At 50.9% G+C, this 16,083-nt stretch overlaps 1 protein-coding gene across 3 annotated transcripts in view; it reads left to right on the plus strand.

Moving 5' to 3' along the window:
- Nucleotides 1-1,231: 1,231 nt before the first annotated feature.
- SLC22A3 (solute carrier family 22 member 3) overlaps nucleotides 1,232-16,083 on the plus strand; it is a 93,921-nt gene continuing 79,069 nt past the window's right edge. For all 3 annotated transcript variants that reach the window (XR_009690655.1, XM_061130142.1, XM_061130143.1), the window contains exon 1: nucleotides 1,232-1,705. Coding sequence is in view for 2 of the 3 variants with exons in the window: in XM_061130142.1 (XP_060986125.1) it covers nucleotides 1,274-1,705 (432 nt within the window). In the remaining variant the exon portion in view is untranslated. The remainder of the gene's footprint in view (nucleotides 1,706-16,083) is intronic.

Genomic DNA, 16,083 nt, shown 5'->3' on the forward strand with positions numbered 1-16,083 from the left:
CAGCTCTGAATTAAAAAAAAAAAAAAAAAAGTCAGCCTGCGCTCTACCAGTTTTTCTACCCTCTGAGAAAAGAAATCTAAGCTAGAACGCTTTTTGGATAGCTGGGGTGGGGGTCTGGGGAGACAGCTGGAAAATTCTCGAGAAGGGGGAAGCTAGGCCAGGGCAGGTGGGAGCTGCTAACAGTGCAGGGTGGTCAGCACACGTGAAGGCTGCCGCCTAGAAGGGGCTTCCCACCCCGCCCGGCGAAGGCATCGGAGCGCGGACGCGGACACGGACAGACGGACCAGCAGCCCGGGCGCAGAGCAGAGGCCCGGACCCCAGACCGGACGCAGCTCTGCCAATCTTTGCGAGAAACGTCAGGAAATGAAAAACAGCCATTCAAGCCGGTCAGCAAGCACGCTTTCCAGGCGATTTCAGGCAGAGAAGAGGCCTTGGCTAAAGCAACCTGTAAGCGTCTGAGGTCCCTTCTCGCTTGGAACTCCAGGATTCTGCACAAGACTCTCAGCCTCTGTGGGTTGCCCAGCTGCTGCTTTTGAAAGTTGGACAATATCTGAGATGTCGCCAAGAATCTAACCTCGAGGAGTCCAAGTTCTGCAGTCGGTCCACTGTTCTGGGACCGTTCTGTAGGGGGGCGCGCGGGGCGGCTCTGCTCCGAGGGGACGAGGCCCAGGGCGTGGGGGGGCTTCCCCGGGGCACAGGAGTGGAACACGGAGCGCGGGCGTCCTTGGTCCCCCCTCCACCCACCGACCCCCGCCCCCGCCCCCCCAGGTTGCAGCCGGGACCCTCAAGAAACCGAGTTCCGGGAGCCCGGGAGTCGTTAGGTGGCCCTGGAACTTTCTTGTCTGGAAGCCCGACCCAGGCCCGCCCGCAGACCCGGCTGCTGGCAGGGACCGAATGGAGCCGCGCGCCAGCCCGGGAAGGCTGTGCGCGTCACTCGCAGTCCTGGGCCAGGTCCCCGGCGCGCGGTGGCGCTCCGCCAGGCGGCGCCACCCGGGCCCCGCCGCGCGCCCACCCGGCCCCGCGGCGGCGACCCCCGGGGGAGCGCGGCCCCGACCTCCGCGGACGCCCCCCCACTCCCCACGCCCCCGGGGGCGGGAGGCTGGGGTCCCGGGGCCCGAGGAACGCCGTCCGCTGGCGCGGCGCCCAGGGGCGTGAGCCGGGGAGCGCGGGGGAGGCGGCCGGGGCGGAGGAGGCGGCCGGTCGGCCGGCGGGTCACTCGGCGGCCCCGGGCGGCGGGCGGCAGACGCGCTCAGGGGAGGCGGGCGGGCGCACCATGCCGTCCTTCGATGAGGCGCTGCAGCGGGCCGGCGAGTTCGGGCGCTTCCAGCGGCGCGTGTTCCTGCTACTGTGCCTGACGGGCGTCACCTTCGCCTTCCTCTTCGTCGGCGTGGTCTTCCTGGGCAGCCGGCCGGACCACTACTGGTGCCGCGGGCCGACCGCCGCCGCTCTGGCCGAGCGCTGCGGCTGGAGCCCCGAGGAGGAGTGGAACCGCACGGCGCCCGCGCTCCCCGGCCCCGCGCCCCCCGAGGGCCGCGGCGACGGCCGCTGCCAGCGCTACCTCCTGGAGGCGGCCAACGCCAGCGCCGCCCCTGGCGCGCTCAGCTGCGCCGACCCGCTCGCCGCCTTCCCCAACCGCTCCGCGCCGCTCGTGCAGTGCCGGGACGGCTGGCGGTATGTCCAGGCCCATTCGACCATCGTCAGCGAGGTAAGGGGCCCGGCGGCGGCGGGCGGCGCGCGAATCCCCGCGGAGGTCGGGAGTCCAGCAAGCCGGCCGCCGGGACGGTGCGCGGAGGCTGAGACCAGTTGGTTACCTCCCGGCCCCCGCCAGCTTCATCGTGCACTCGGAAGGGCTGCGTCGCAACTGCTCGCCCCGGGGTTGTGGCTTTTCTTTTTACCCCTCTGCTAGGGAGTTAACGGGGCTTCCCTGGTGGCTCAGCTAGTAAAGAATCCGCCTGCAATGCGGGACACCTAGGTTCGATCCCTGGGTTAGGAGGATCCCCTGGAGAAGGGAAAGGCTAGCCACTCCAGTATTCTGGCCTGGAGAATTCCGTGTTAATGGAGAGGTGCTTTGGTTGCAGGAGTGGGTGAACGAAAACTGCCCTAGAAGCCGAGGGCTAAGATGCTTCGCGCACGCCTCCTCCGGGATCCGAGCATCCAATGGGATGCGTGTTATCTCTGAGCTGTGTGTGAGCAAGTAGTCGGAAGGGAGAGGGTGGACGCGGGTAGAGAACCGCAGAGTCTGGAGCGAGCGACACGAAACAGGTCCGCGCCGGCTGGTAGTCACCAGCCGGCAAAAAAAGAAAGGAGAAATCCAATTTTGAAGGCAGCGCCACCCATGTGATTATCTGAAATGCAAAAGGACAAAGGTCGAGGCTATCCCGGCAGCATGATTTTGGTAAAACTCCTTTGGGGCAAAGAGCAACATTTGAGAGAAGTTGGGAAAGCTGAGGTTTCGAATTAAAAAAAAAAATCCCCCCCAAAGCATGCAGAGTGAAGACCCCACTTACTGTGGGTGGCTGCTGGGGGCCAGGCGGGGGCATTCCTCATGGTTGGGGTAGCTGGTGCCGGCAGTCCCCACAGGCTTCTTGGCTACGTCTGGGTGGCAAAGAGTCTGACACGACTGAGCGACTTCACTTTCACAAGGAAGCAGGGCATTGCAGGTTAGGTGCCCTCTCCCTTGGCGGCAGGACTGTCTCAACCCCAGGCTGGCAGTTTGCATCTTTATCTTGGTTCGTTCTAACCTCAGCTCGTTCTAACCACTGAGCTAAGGTGCATGGGATGAGCAGTTTTATTGAACTTTGTCTGCAATCACAGGTTGGTTGGATTTCTAACAAATGATTGAATGTGCCCAGGCAATTTGGGGGGGGGGGGGATGTCTTTAATTGATTGTTATGAGGAGTGTTGAAGGACCACCTTGAATTATGTGGGAAACACTGGCTTCAGGGTTTGCAGCACCTCTTCTGCCTGTTAACAGTGTTCTTTGGCCTGGTGACCACATCTCTCTGGTGTTGGGATTGTCGATCTTTGAGGTTATGCACGCTCTGTGTGTGAACACGCTGTGTAAGGTCCTCTGCTAAGAGCTCTAGAAATCAAACCCCGGTCAGGCCATATCAGCGTGTGTCTGGGGTACTTTAATTTCTACCTAATTCGTGGGTCACCATCAGGACTGCTTTATAGACTGGTGTTGTTAGTGATTTCACTCTTGAAATGAATGGGCGTGGGAGAAGGTGTTATCACCCATACTTCCTTCGAGTTACATCCAAGGTGGCTGCTTCTATTCCATCCAGCATGACTGCTTAATGCTACTTTCCGAGCAAACCAGAAGATGCCCCTTGGAGAGTAGACACTTGATTTTTGAAAACGTGAATCTCAAATGAAGAATGAAATGACCCTTAAAAGCAACAGGCACATACACTGCAGTGGGTTCCCCTGAACACATGACCCACACACATCAGAGAGGAGAGATGTTGCGATCTCTAACCCCAGATACCTTAATCTGGACTTACAGATTTGTGTCAAGCATTCCAGGGTTATTTCAGAAGAGGGATGGTTATGAAGTCTTCTGAAGCTCTAAAAGGCACTGTGGAAGATGAGAGCGCCGCACATCAGGACCTGGGACTGCCTCCAGGTGGCTGTGTGGCTTGGGTGGATGGCTTGACCTCTCTGGGCTTAGCATTCTCATCTGCAGTATCAGGGGTTGGATTAAGCCCTTTGTGGTCCTACCAGCACCATCAGTGACATCACTGGATGGCTCTTCTCAGTGTGACCAGCACAATGACAAAAATCTTCCAGGAAAAGTAAAATGTTATCCAGAATCCTCTCTTAAGGCCTCTGACAAATTTTGGAAATATGTTAGAGATTATTCTTTATTTTCTTTTGGTCCAAAACTATTTGCTTATTCTAGTTTGTGTTTAATATTTTGATTCCTAAGAGGAAGTCCTCTGTCTATTCAGGAGGTTCAGCATCTAGAACAATTCCTTCCCTCTTAGAGTTCTTCACTGCTAATACACTGCTGTCTTCGGTTTTGCATGTGATCCAATTCGGGCTTATTTTTCATATTCTATCAGAGTGATGAAAGGAACTGTAGTTCTATCTCTGACTCACAGAGTGTACACAGTGTGTTTTCAAGGACTTAAAACTCGAACATATTAATCATGGAAAGGGAGGGTGAATTGGGAGAGCTCAGAAGGTGGAAGGGGAGCTCAGATTCCAGAATGACCGCCTGTGGCTGTCATATTTAATCCTTGCACCACTGCAAGGAAGAGAGCATTGTCCCAGCTTTGCAGAAGGGGAGCCTAAGGCAAGAGAAAGTGAAGGGACCAGCTAGCATCCCAGACCGTCCATGTAGCCAAGTTGGGTTTGGATCCAGGGGGTCTTGATTGTGACTCAGTCTCCTTTGGGCCAGGTGGTGCTTGGAGTCCTTGGAACAGGTCCATGCAACACGATGCCGGGTCACTCACCCTTCAGAACCTGCAAGAAATCTTGTTGAACCTCCTGTTTACTTAGTTACTATCCTGGTCTCCACTGACCAGTGGAGTCATTTTGTTTCATTTCTCGGTGTCGGGAACATGATACGATGCAGATGGGGCGGCTGCAGATGGGGCGGCTGTCTTCCCTGTCGTGGGAATGGCTGTCTGTGCTCCCGGCGTGAACACTGCAGAATGGGCACTGAAACCTCGGCCACCCCTTTTTTCATCTTCCAAAGCAAAACAAGTACCAAGGGGTTAAATCAGAAGTCAATGCCAAGTGCCGGGCTGTTTTGGTCCAGCTCTGCCTCCTGTTTATCCTGCTCTAGGCGATGCAGTGGATTTTTCACCTACATTGAAAGTCCTCAACACAGACTTTTCTGATGTCTGAATCTCAGCCTTATCTGGTTGCCAGACACTGGGCGGAAGAAAGCGTGATGTGTTGTGGACAAGTCCAGGCCCTCGCTACCCAGATATTTCAGTTCCTTCCCCAGGGAGTGAGTCTTTGAAACTGGTGCTGAGACTTTGAAATACTTGCTTGGTGGAGGATGGAGCGGGGGGCTCCTCTCTCACTAGGAACAAGGCTTCAGAGCACCATTAAAAACAGATTGAATCGCCCTTTCTAGATTATTCTTTCTCCCACACACAAAACATGAAGGTCCATTTGAAGGAAGTGGCTGCCCCACTGAAGAAAACGGAGCCTGCTTTGATCTTGGGGGCTGTCCTGGTGTTTCTCGTGTCTCTGCTCTGCTTCTTGCACATCCATCCCAGGACAGGAGCCCAGCCTCAGACATCAGAGCCATGCGCATCTGGTCCTTGGTGTCCCACCCGCGTGGAGGCACACTGCTGTGAGTGCTGGGGAGTGGAGGTTAGCCAGGCTCCCGGCTTATTCTGAGCTGAGTTTCTCGTTTGCTCTGGGCCCTTGGGAAAGATCTTCCTTTTCTATTGTTTTTTTTTTTTAACATGACGCGTGCCTTCCCTGGTTTTTTCGCTGAATCAACCTCACCAGAGCATCTATTTTATTATTACTTCAAAGGATCGACTATGACTGTTCATTTTCTCTTTCTCCCCTTTTATTTCTTTTTAGTTTTCATTATATATTTTTTTAAGTTATTTTATTGGAGTATACTTAATTTACAGTGAATTTCTACTCTACAGCAAATGATTGTTATGCGTGTACTCACATTCTTTTTCATATTCTTTTCCACTGTAGTCTGTCACAGGATATTGAATATAGTTGCCTGCACTCTACGGTAGGTCCTTGTTGTGGCACTTAGATTCTTCATTTCAATTCTTTCAGTGGTTACCCCTGAAATCTTACCAAGATTACTTAACTGAGTCTGCATTGAATACTGCAGCGTTCTCCTAAACAGTTTAGGATCGTAAACACCTTCATTCAGTCGCTCCTATGTCACAGGCAATAGCAGCCAGTATTCTAGGTTTGTTTTTTCATTGTTAATTTATGGGTTTTGTGTAGATCATGTATGTTTGGTTCACATTTGCCCTTTATCTACTCATCATTCCATGCCGTTTCACTTTCCCTGCTTCTTTTTCATATACATCTTTAAAACATTTTTATTTAGTTTGTATCTCTAGATGGCGAATGTTCTCCACTTTTGTTTCTATGGAAACTACTTTATTTCACCATTATTCTTGAAAGGTAATTCTGCCAGGTAAATAGTTTTATTTTGCCAGTTATTTTAACTTAGCTCTTTCAGGATGTGAGCTCTGCCTCGAAGCTCTCATTTTCTTTTGAGAAGTCTGTCGTCAGTCTAACTGTCCTTTTCTCTTGGGTTGTGCCTAGGTGGGTATTTTTTGTATTTATCCATTGCTTCTAAAAGGTCCCTGGAGTATAGTAAGCACTCAGTAAATAGCTGTTGAATGAACCAGTTGTATTTTCTTTAACTTCAAATTTTAGTTCTTTGGTGGGTTCTGGAAAATTCTCAACCGTTATCTCTTCATTTCTTATTTTCTACTCTTTCCTTCTGAAATTCTAATTAGACTTAATTTCGACCTTCTTTATCTGTCCTTTATGACTCTTAAGCTTTGTCTCATATTTCCCGTTTCAGTATCTGTATGATGGTTCAGATAGCTTTTCAGACTTATCTGTCAGATCAGTGTTTCTATTTAGCACTATCAAATCTGCTGTTGAATGCGTTCATTGAAGTTTTTTATTTCAGCCCTTATCTTTTTCATTTATCAAAGTCATATTTGTTATCTTTCAGATATCCCTGGTCATGTATTGGTAGCCTCTTATTGCTTGCTCATTTTTGTGTTTCCATTTTTCAGTTCCTTTAAATGTTTTACATATGATTAGGATACTGGAGTGGGTACCCATTCCCTTCTCCAGGGGATCTTCCCGACCCAGGGATCAAACCTGGGTCTCCTGCGTTGGCAGGCAGATTCTTTACCATCTGAGCCACGAAGGAAGCCCAATTCTATATTTTATATCTGGTATTTCCACTCCCCGAAGCCTTTAGTGTCCCAGATGTCTCACTTGTTGTTTGTTATGTGTTTGGCATTTGTGTGTGTGTTGGTTGAGCTTAATGAGTGAGCAGTCATCCCATTAGGTGTCTGCAACTCGGTATTGGCCACAGATTGGCCAAGCAGATCCATGCAGTGATGTGTATCTGAACCCCAGAGTCAAAAGAAATGAGAACCCCAAAGCTCATTTCCTGCTTTCTTCTGGCAACTTATTAATTAGATTACCAATGAAGCTCAATTGAAATCTATTTAGCATTTACTCTATGCTGAGTGGGCCTCCCTGGTGGGTCAGTGGTAAAGAACCCCACCTTGCCAGTGCGGGAGACATAATAGATGCAGGTTCAATCCCTGAGTTGGGGAGATCCCCTGGAGGAGAAAAAGGCAACCCACTCCAGTATTCTTGCCTGGAGAATCCCATGGACAGAGGAGCCTGGAGAGCCGCAGCCCGTGGGGCCGCAAAAGAGTCGGACATGACTTAGCAACTGAATAACAACATATGCTAGGCACTGAGCTAGGCTGGTGTATGAAGATGGCTAAGAGTCTTTCTCCCATGAGCTCAGGGCCTGGCAGAGAGACTTGCCCTGAGATAGCAAAAGGCCGCGAGTGGTGACAGGTGTGGTGAAGGGATGCCTTCTTCCGATTGCCTGGGGCTGAGTCAGAGCAGACTGAGCACTGACCTTGACTACAGCCTCGGGGACAAGGAGGCGCCCGAGAGGAATACACGAGGAGAAGGATGTCGCATGTGCACACGCTCTCATCTTCATCCTTATTTATTTGTAGCCATGCATCCCATATCCCCGGAGCAGTGACTGATAGGTATCCCTGGGACTTGCCCGCAGACATGAACTCAAAAGATGGGAGTGGTGTTCAGTAATCATCCTTGTTCACACACATGTAAGGCCCCTGCAGGTGGCCCCAAGACCACATGAGGACCGTGACAAGATCCTCGTGGGTGGAACAGCCTATGTGTGGTTGAAGCGAGTGCCAGCTCCCCCAGACACTCTGCAGACCTTGGGGCAGAAGCGTTGGCCCTTTCCTCAACCGGGAGTCCCACACTTTATCTGATGAAGTGCTGTGGTGTACTTGCAGAAAGCTTGGGGGTCTCCAGAGATGGGCAGCTGACAGTAAAACCCTATATTTGCTTGGAACGAGGTACCCACAGCTGCACCACACTCCCTGGGAATCTTGGCACGCCGTGGAGTGGGGCTTTGGGCACAGGCAGGGGTGAAACCACAGGGGATGTCCAACAGATAAGGCATGCCTGGTAGTCTGTACTTTTTTATGTATGGGTTAAAGACCCTTGGCATAAGACAGTTTTCTGTAACATCATACAGAAAAACCCAAATGAACTTTTTGGCCACCCCGATATAATGGGAAGAACAACCCTGTCCTTTGGGGTCAGAGAGATCTCAGCCTAAAGCCCAGCTCCTCCGTGTTTCAGCTTTAAGGACAAGTTGAAGAACCTGCCTGAGCCTCAGTTTCCTCAGCTCTAGAATGGACGTAATTAGGAATTCCCTTGCAGTCCAGTGGTTAGAACCTGGCGCTTTCACTGTCTTAGCCCAGCTTCAGTCCCTGGTCAGGGAAGTAATATCCTGTAAGCTGCCCAGTGCCCCCTCCCACACACAAAAATTTCCCTGTAGCTCAGATGGTAAGGAAACTGTCTGCAATGTAGGAGACCCAGGTTCAATCCCTGGGTCAGGAAGATCCTGGAGAAGGAAACAGCAACTCACTCCAGTATTCTTGCCTGGAGAATTCCATGGCCAGAGGAGCCTGGCAGGTTACAGTCTATGGGGTCGCAAAGAGTCGGACACGACTAAGCGACTAACACACATACACACATAATAACTTTTCCCTTAGTGATTGCTCTGCCATATGCATGTAGAGTGCCTATCACCATGCCTGGCCCTAAGGGATGCTCAAAAAACTGGATCCTGTTAACATATAGAGTCTTGAGCTGGATCAGGGTGGGGGAGGGGGAGAGAGAAGATAGATGCTGGGTCAGACTTGACCTGGAGCTGTAGTTTGCTGGCCTCTGGTCAAGCACAATATATCACTAATGAACTCACCTTCTATGTTGACGGGCACTGATTGCCACTGAGGCTGAGAGTACCGAGGTCCTTTCCTGCTGAGACGCGCAGCGAGGCTGTATTTCCCAGCTCCCCTTGCAGCTTGGGGTAGGGGCGGTCCCGTGATGGAGTTCTGGTCAATGCTGTTGAGAGAAACAACATACCTGGAGTCAGGAAAACCTTCTTCCTCGCAGTCTCCCCTCTTCCTTCCTTCCCTCATCTGCGTGCAGAGAATCCCGGAGCCCCCAGAGATGGCCAGGTCCTTAACGGGATGGGGATCAGATCTGGAAGCCTGCAGGAAGGGGAGCCTCTATCTTCCTCCCCTTTATCTCCTCTTCACGAGAATGTGAAATGTAAACTGTTTACGTGAAGCCTCCGAGATCTGGGAGGGGGTTGTTGAGCCTCCCCTGACAAATATACATTTTATTGTGCTTCTTAGAGGCTGCCAGCACTTGGTGCAATGGTAGGGAGGCTGGTTCCTTCAAGACGGTCCCCGCCTTGGTCTGCACACAAGGTCACCATGACCTTGTCTAAGGGCCCTGCAGGCCCCCTCCTCTGCAGGCTTCCCTCCTGCAGCCCCTCCGGGACTCGCCTGGTTGTCCTTCCCGGGCTGGGAGCGTGCCGCTTCCTTTTCTCCAAATACCTTTCCTCTTTCTTTTTGAGGCCGGTCCATTTTTTTTTTTTTTTAATGTAAAGATGCAGCTGTGCTATGTCTATGCTCAGTCGTGTCCGACTGTTTGTGACCCCGTGGGCTGTAGCCCTCCAGGCTCTTCTGTCCATGGGATTCTCCAGCAAGAGTACTTGAGTGGGTTGCCATGCCCTCCTCCAGGGGATCTTCCCGACCCAGGAATCGAACCTGCGCCTGTTGCGTCTCCTGCATTGGCAGGCAGGTTCTTTACTGGCTGAGCCACCTGGAAGCCCAAAGATGTAGCGAACAGTTACCTGTTCCAGAAATATACCTCCTTCCCCCCTGCTCTCCTCCCCCTGCCCAGCCCTGGGGGATCTGGTCCCCTTCCTCTGCCCACCCACCCTCCCTGTGTGCTGAATCAGACTGCAGCTTTCTTGAGGGTGGAGACTGTTTAGTAAACACTTGTGATGAAATCACAATTGGCATTTAATAAAATCTTGGTTAAATTAAGAAGTAAATGAGAAAGCGATTGAGTGACAAATGTGCCCCCTTTTATAACTCTGGCTTGGCCGGTCCTGAACTTGACCTTCATAGATTATAATAAGCTCTTTCCTGCAACAGTGCTGCTTCATTTTTGCATTAATCCTGTATATTAATTTAGAGAAAAAGGACATTTTAATAATTTTGATTTTTGAACATGCTGTATTTGGTGTCATTTGAATGTGATGTGTTGCTGCGCTTTCTTAGGTGTAATTGAACACCTTTCACGATGTTTTGTACTTTTCAGTAGGAAGGTCTTATACAAATTCCCTGGATTTATTCCTAGGTCCTTGCTTTATTAATAACCGTGTACAGCGCTGCTTCTTCACAGCTTAACCCTCCAGGGCTTGTGTCTCCCTCTCCCTCACACCCACGGGACCTGATGAATCCGGGGTCCTGCAGGAAGTCCCCCCAGCCCCCTGGAGCAGGGGTACAGCAGCCCCCCACTGACCTCAGTCTGCCAGGGTCTGTCAGCCTCAGAGTCTTAACTGGGGGATGCGACCTGGAACACGGAAGGGGGCAGCAGGAGGAGGACCGCTGGCTCTCAGGGGCCATAATTTTAGGTGCTGACGTCCACGGTGCAGAGCAGGCTTTTCTCAGCTGTCCTGGCGCTTTCGGGCCCGTCTGTGTCGTCAGCCGAGCCGGGCACAGGTGCAGGGCGTAGGTCAGCGAGGGGCGCCTGGGGCCGGCTCCCAGCAGTTCAAGGGCGCAGAGCCGAGCCCTCCAAGGCCTCCGGGGGTGGGGTGGGGGAACACTGCCCACCTGTCAGAACAGAATAAAACCCCTTCCATTTTTCTTCATTTTTCCCTCTTCAACTATAACCAAGAAAGGAAACTTCTATCCTGTAAGGAAAAAGTCAGGTTTCCTGGTGTGTAGCCCTCTAGAAGGACAAGAACACAAGCATAGTAAATGATGGTTGGCCTGACTTTTTATCCGAGTGAGAGTTGGGTAACATGGCTTTTGAAGGATTACTGCGCTCTGACTGTTCTGTGCTTGTAAATAAACCAAGTATTAATAACTTTGGGGGCGGGTGCTTGTATAATACTAGAGAAAAACAATGAGGGATGCAGTTTAGGGACCCTTACGAAGGTGAATAAATAAATGTGATGTTTTTTTTTTTTCAAAAAATCTTCCATTTCAATGGTATGACTAGTATGGGCCCCACCAAGTACGTCTCTCAAAGTGCACGACTGATTCAGAACTTATCTTGAAAAACTATGATCGGGGAAATGAAACATAAAAGTCCTCAGATGAGTGTGGTGATTCCTGTAGAATATTTTCTACAGGCTTGAATCCTAGTCTCTGATTAAATCAGTGAAGCGGGTGTCACAGCACAGAGGGTACGGATCCCAGACGGGGAGCTCTGGCACAAGTTACTGGGAGGAACCTTCTTTGATGGGTTTTGTTGTTAACTTGGGTTGTATTTACTTGTAATAAAACCCGAAAATAAGTGTGACAAGCTGTGTTTTCTTATTTCTTAGAAAATGGTTCAGGGACGAAATTTGGAGACTTCAAATGAGGTGAGAAGTGAGAGACACGCCTCTGGCTGGGTGTTTCCGGTTCCTCGGCAGGAAACAGCAAACCACCCACCTTGTTCTCCTCCTCCAAACTATGGAGGACGTTTTCTTCTTGCCTTGGTGTCAGCTCCGTTGTCGCTGCTGTTCAGTTGCTCAGGCGTGTCCGACTCTTTTGTGACCCCACGGACTGCAGCGTGCCAGGCCCTTCTGTCCATGGAACTCTCCAGGCAAGAATACTGGAGTGGGTTGCATTTTAGCAGTTATCAAAATAGAATTGTTTGATTTTTCTTGTAAGACAAGTTAGTATATCATAGTATAGAACGTGATTTTTTTTTTTTTTTTTTATGAAGTGAAAAGCTTATTTTATGACTGCTTGGGTAACGCAGAGACAGATTTGGTAAAATGGCAGTTTTCTGTGAAAAGCCATTAGCACAGTGGTGTCCAGTGTGAGAGACCCAAGTAGTGAAAGTGAAAGTCGCTCGGTCCTCTCCGATTCCCTGCAACCACATGGACTATACAGTCCATGGAATTCTCCAGGCCAGAATACTGGAGTGTGTAGCCTTTCCCTTCTCCAGGGAATCTTCCCAACCCAGGGATCGAACCCAGGTCTCCTGCATTGCAGGCGGATTCTTTACCAGCTGAACCACAAGGGAAGCGCAAGAATACGGGAGTGGGTAGCCTGTCTCTTCTCCAGTGGATCTTCCTGGCCCAGGAATCGAACTGGGGTCTCCTGCTTTGCAGGCAGATTCTTTGCCAACTGATCTACCAGGGAAGCCCACGTAAAGACTTAGATGGAGCCAGGGCCTCAGCAAGTCTTGCTGCCCAGCGAGAAGAATGTTGTCCTGATTCTTAGGACAGGGGGACCCATGAGACAGTTTGGTATTGGTGACTCCTGAGCTCTTTGTAAAGCTCTTGCTGTTTGTGTTATGAAGATTCCGGAGTTAGAGCCCACCTCCTCGGGAGCCTGAGGGTACCGCACCCCCTCACCCCCGGCAGGTACCAGAGCATCCACTGTCTGGATGGTGCTCACGTGAAGTTGGTGGGTCTGCTCCCAGTTGCGATCAAGGCTCCCCACCTCGAGCACAGCGCACGCCCTCTCATCATTCCCTCTGCTTGAGAGTGTCATGTCTCGGACGCCTTTCCCAGTGATGGCATATGCCCCTTGGACGCACAGGGTGGATCTGATGTCATGGGGCTTCTGCCAGCTGGACGCAGCGTGCGGCCGACAGCACAAGATGAAAGACAACATGTGTGCCTCTTGCTCCCGGGATGGATGCTGTAAGCTGATGCCTCTCAGACACCAGCAGAAAGGCCAGGCCCCAGAACCTCTTGAGATCAATGGTAGCACATTTACGGGAGTTCAAGGATTGCGGAGAAGACAGTGTGTGCTTTTAATATAGCTAGTTCTTTAATAAGAGAAACGTTTTTGAGACATTTATTGAGAAACGAGTGCCCTTACATTGTCCTCCAGCGAGGATTTCAAAGCAAACCCCCGTGGGGAAGTCACATGGACAGTTAATTAAATTGTATTAAATATCCAGGGGCGAGGAGAAAACTAAAATGGAAAGTAATTTCATTTAACTTGGCATTGATTTTTAAAAAAACAAATAGAGAAGTTTTAGAGTTTCTGGAGTGTAAAGGAAATTGTTCAAGAACCATGCCCACAGAGAACCTTGCTCTTTCTGTGTCTGCGTTTCAACTACTTGATAATAATGGTAGTAACACATTCATCAGGCTCCCGCTGTCCACCAGCCAGCATTGCCAGAGGAGGACTGTGACCCCTGTCCAGCATGTATATATACAGGGCTCTTCCCCCTGGAGAAGGCAATGGCTACCCACTCCAGTATTCTTGCCTGGAGAATCCCATGGACAGAGGAGGCTGGTGGGTTACAGTCCATGGGATCCCAAAGAGCTGGACATGACTGAACAACTAACAATGTACTATGTATAACTGTAGAGTTATTGACACAACTTTCCTGCTTAGAAACTTTCTTCTAATAAGAAAATGACCAGATGACATGAAAATACAGTAAATGGTCAGCTCATTTAATCCTCACACACACTCTCAGGCATGGTTTGTTATCCCTGTTTTGTAGAGAAGAGAAGGAAGGTGCAGAGAGATTAAGTAACTCACCCCCAGTCATGAGCTGCAGGATGAGAGAGCTGGAAAAGGTATTTTTGATGTCCGAATCAGCAAGAGTTTTTATTTTCTCTTTTTGGCTGTTCTGGGTCCTAGTTCCCTGAATAGGGATTGAACCCATGCCCCCCTGCATTTCAAGGCAGATTCTTAACCACTGGACCACCAGGGAAGCCCCTGAAAGAACTGTATTGACGCTCTCTTACCTAAAGTTGCTTTACTAGTAGTATATGTGAATGGAAAGACTCTCAGAAAATAAGGGGACCTTGTTCAAAGAAGACAGCCATGGGGGAGAATAAAAACCTCAGGCATCACATGCACCCAGCCTGGAAACTGTCTTCCTGTAAAAGGACTCTGCTTCACCCAGTGCAGGGTCAGAACACAAAGTGGGTGAAATGAATACGGGAAACCTATAATGGCCCCCCTTGATCTGAATCATCAAAAAGGAGATTGCTCCATTTAGAGGAATGAAGATTTCATCTGACCTAGCTTTTAATAGCTAGAGTCTATTAAAGTGTCTAGTGACCACATTATATTTTGCATTATCCAGGTTATATTGTTTAATATTAATGATTTTTTTTTAAAAACTATGTGACAAAGTACACTGGGGCTTCCCAGTTAGCACTAGTGGTAAAGAACCCGCCTGCCAATGCAGGAGACCCAAGAGATACGGGTTTGACCCCTGGATAGGGAAGATCCCCTGGAGGAGGACACGGCAACCCACTCCAGTATTCTTGCCTGGAGAATCCCATGGGCAGAGGAGCCTGGCAGACCATAGTCCATAGAGTTGCAAAGAGTTGGACATGACTGAAGCAACTTAGCACACAAGATATGTGATTCATGAACCATTAATTTATTTGGCTGTCTGAGATTATGTGCTATTGGGGGCTATTTGGAATACCAAGTTAATTTCAGGGATAAAATCATAGCAGTTATATATATATCCCAAGCCCTTTAAATATATTACCATTAACATCAAAATAGCCTTATGAGGGAAGTAGTTATTTTCCCATTTTTCCAAGGAGGGAACTGAGGCTGGGAACATTTGTGTGATGTGCCCAAGACAGGACTGTGTGAGAGCTGGTTTGGTCTTGAGGCCAACCTCACCCCAAACCAGTGTCCTGTCTCTGCCATCCGCCTCCAGCCCCGGGGCTCTCAAAGGAAGACGCACCTGGAGGGGCTTGTGAGACTTCAGATGACTGGACCCACCCAGTGTTTCAGAATCAGCACATGTTGGGTCAGGCCTGAGAACGTACATCTCCAGGTCCCGGGGATCGCACGGTGAGAACCGCCTGGTCTAGAAGAAGGTTCCCTTTGGGTAATGATGTTTCCACTGAGATGATGACTGGCTGGCCTTGCATTGAAGGGAAAACCTGGCCCTCTTCAGGCCGAGTTCACGGGAAGTTGGGTTATTCTCGAAACTGCGCAGCTGCTCATTGGCGATGTTTCTCTCGCAGTGGTGTTTCCCCTTTCCCGGCCGGCTTGCGCATCTCGAGGTGGGTCTTAGGGACACGTCATGGTGGTCACAGCACTTTCTTTTTTTTTTTTTTTTTTGCATTTTATTTATTTATTTTTTTATTATTATTATTTTTTTTTTTCCAGTGGGTTTTGTCATACATTGATATGAATCAGCCATGGATTTACATGTATTCCCAATCCCGATCCCCCCTCCCACCTCCCTCTCCACCCGATTCCTCTGGGTCTTCTATTTAGAAAGCCATCAAGACTCTTGCAAATGAGACCCAGTTCAGGTACCTCCATCCCGCGTCAACCTCATGTCCCTGGGGGACGTTCGAATGAGATGAAGCTTCCTTCCTCTGCTCGACACCAGGCTCCTCTGCCCGCCAGGCCGCCACTCCCCGTATCCCACCCGCCGGTCCTCCCGGAAGCCACACCATCACCTGGGGTGCCCACTCCCGCCTTCAGGACGCGGTGTCTGCGGAGCGGCCCGTGTGCGGGGTCCCCCGCTTCCAGGAGGTGGGGGTCCCGACTCCCGCTCCTCCCTCTGCAGCCCCCCCTCCGCCCCGCGCCCCTTCTACGGACCCCGCTTCCTGTCCTCTGGATTCGACTCCAGGTCCAGTTCTGCGGCCAGGGCCGTCGGGGACCCGCGCTGCACATCTCGGCGCTCCATCCTGCTCGGCCTCAGGCCTCAGCTCCTTCTGGCCGGCCCGCCGGACCCTCCGCCTCCCCGCTCCTCTGTTCCCCTCGGACTGCCAGCGCGCCCCTCGCCGCCCCCACCCTGGCC

Source organism: Dama dama, chromosome 26 (assembly GCF_033118175.1).
Source record: "Dama dama isolate Ldn47 chromosome 26, ASM3311817v1, whole genome shotgun sequence".
Lineage (NCBI taxonomy): Eukaryota > Metazoa > Chordata > Mammalia > Artiodactyla > Cervidae > Dama > Dama dama.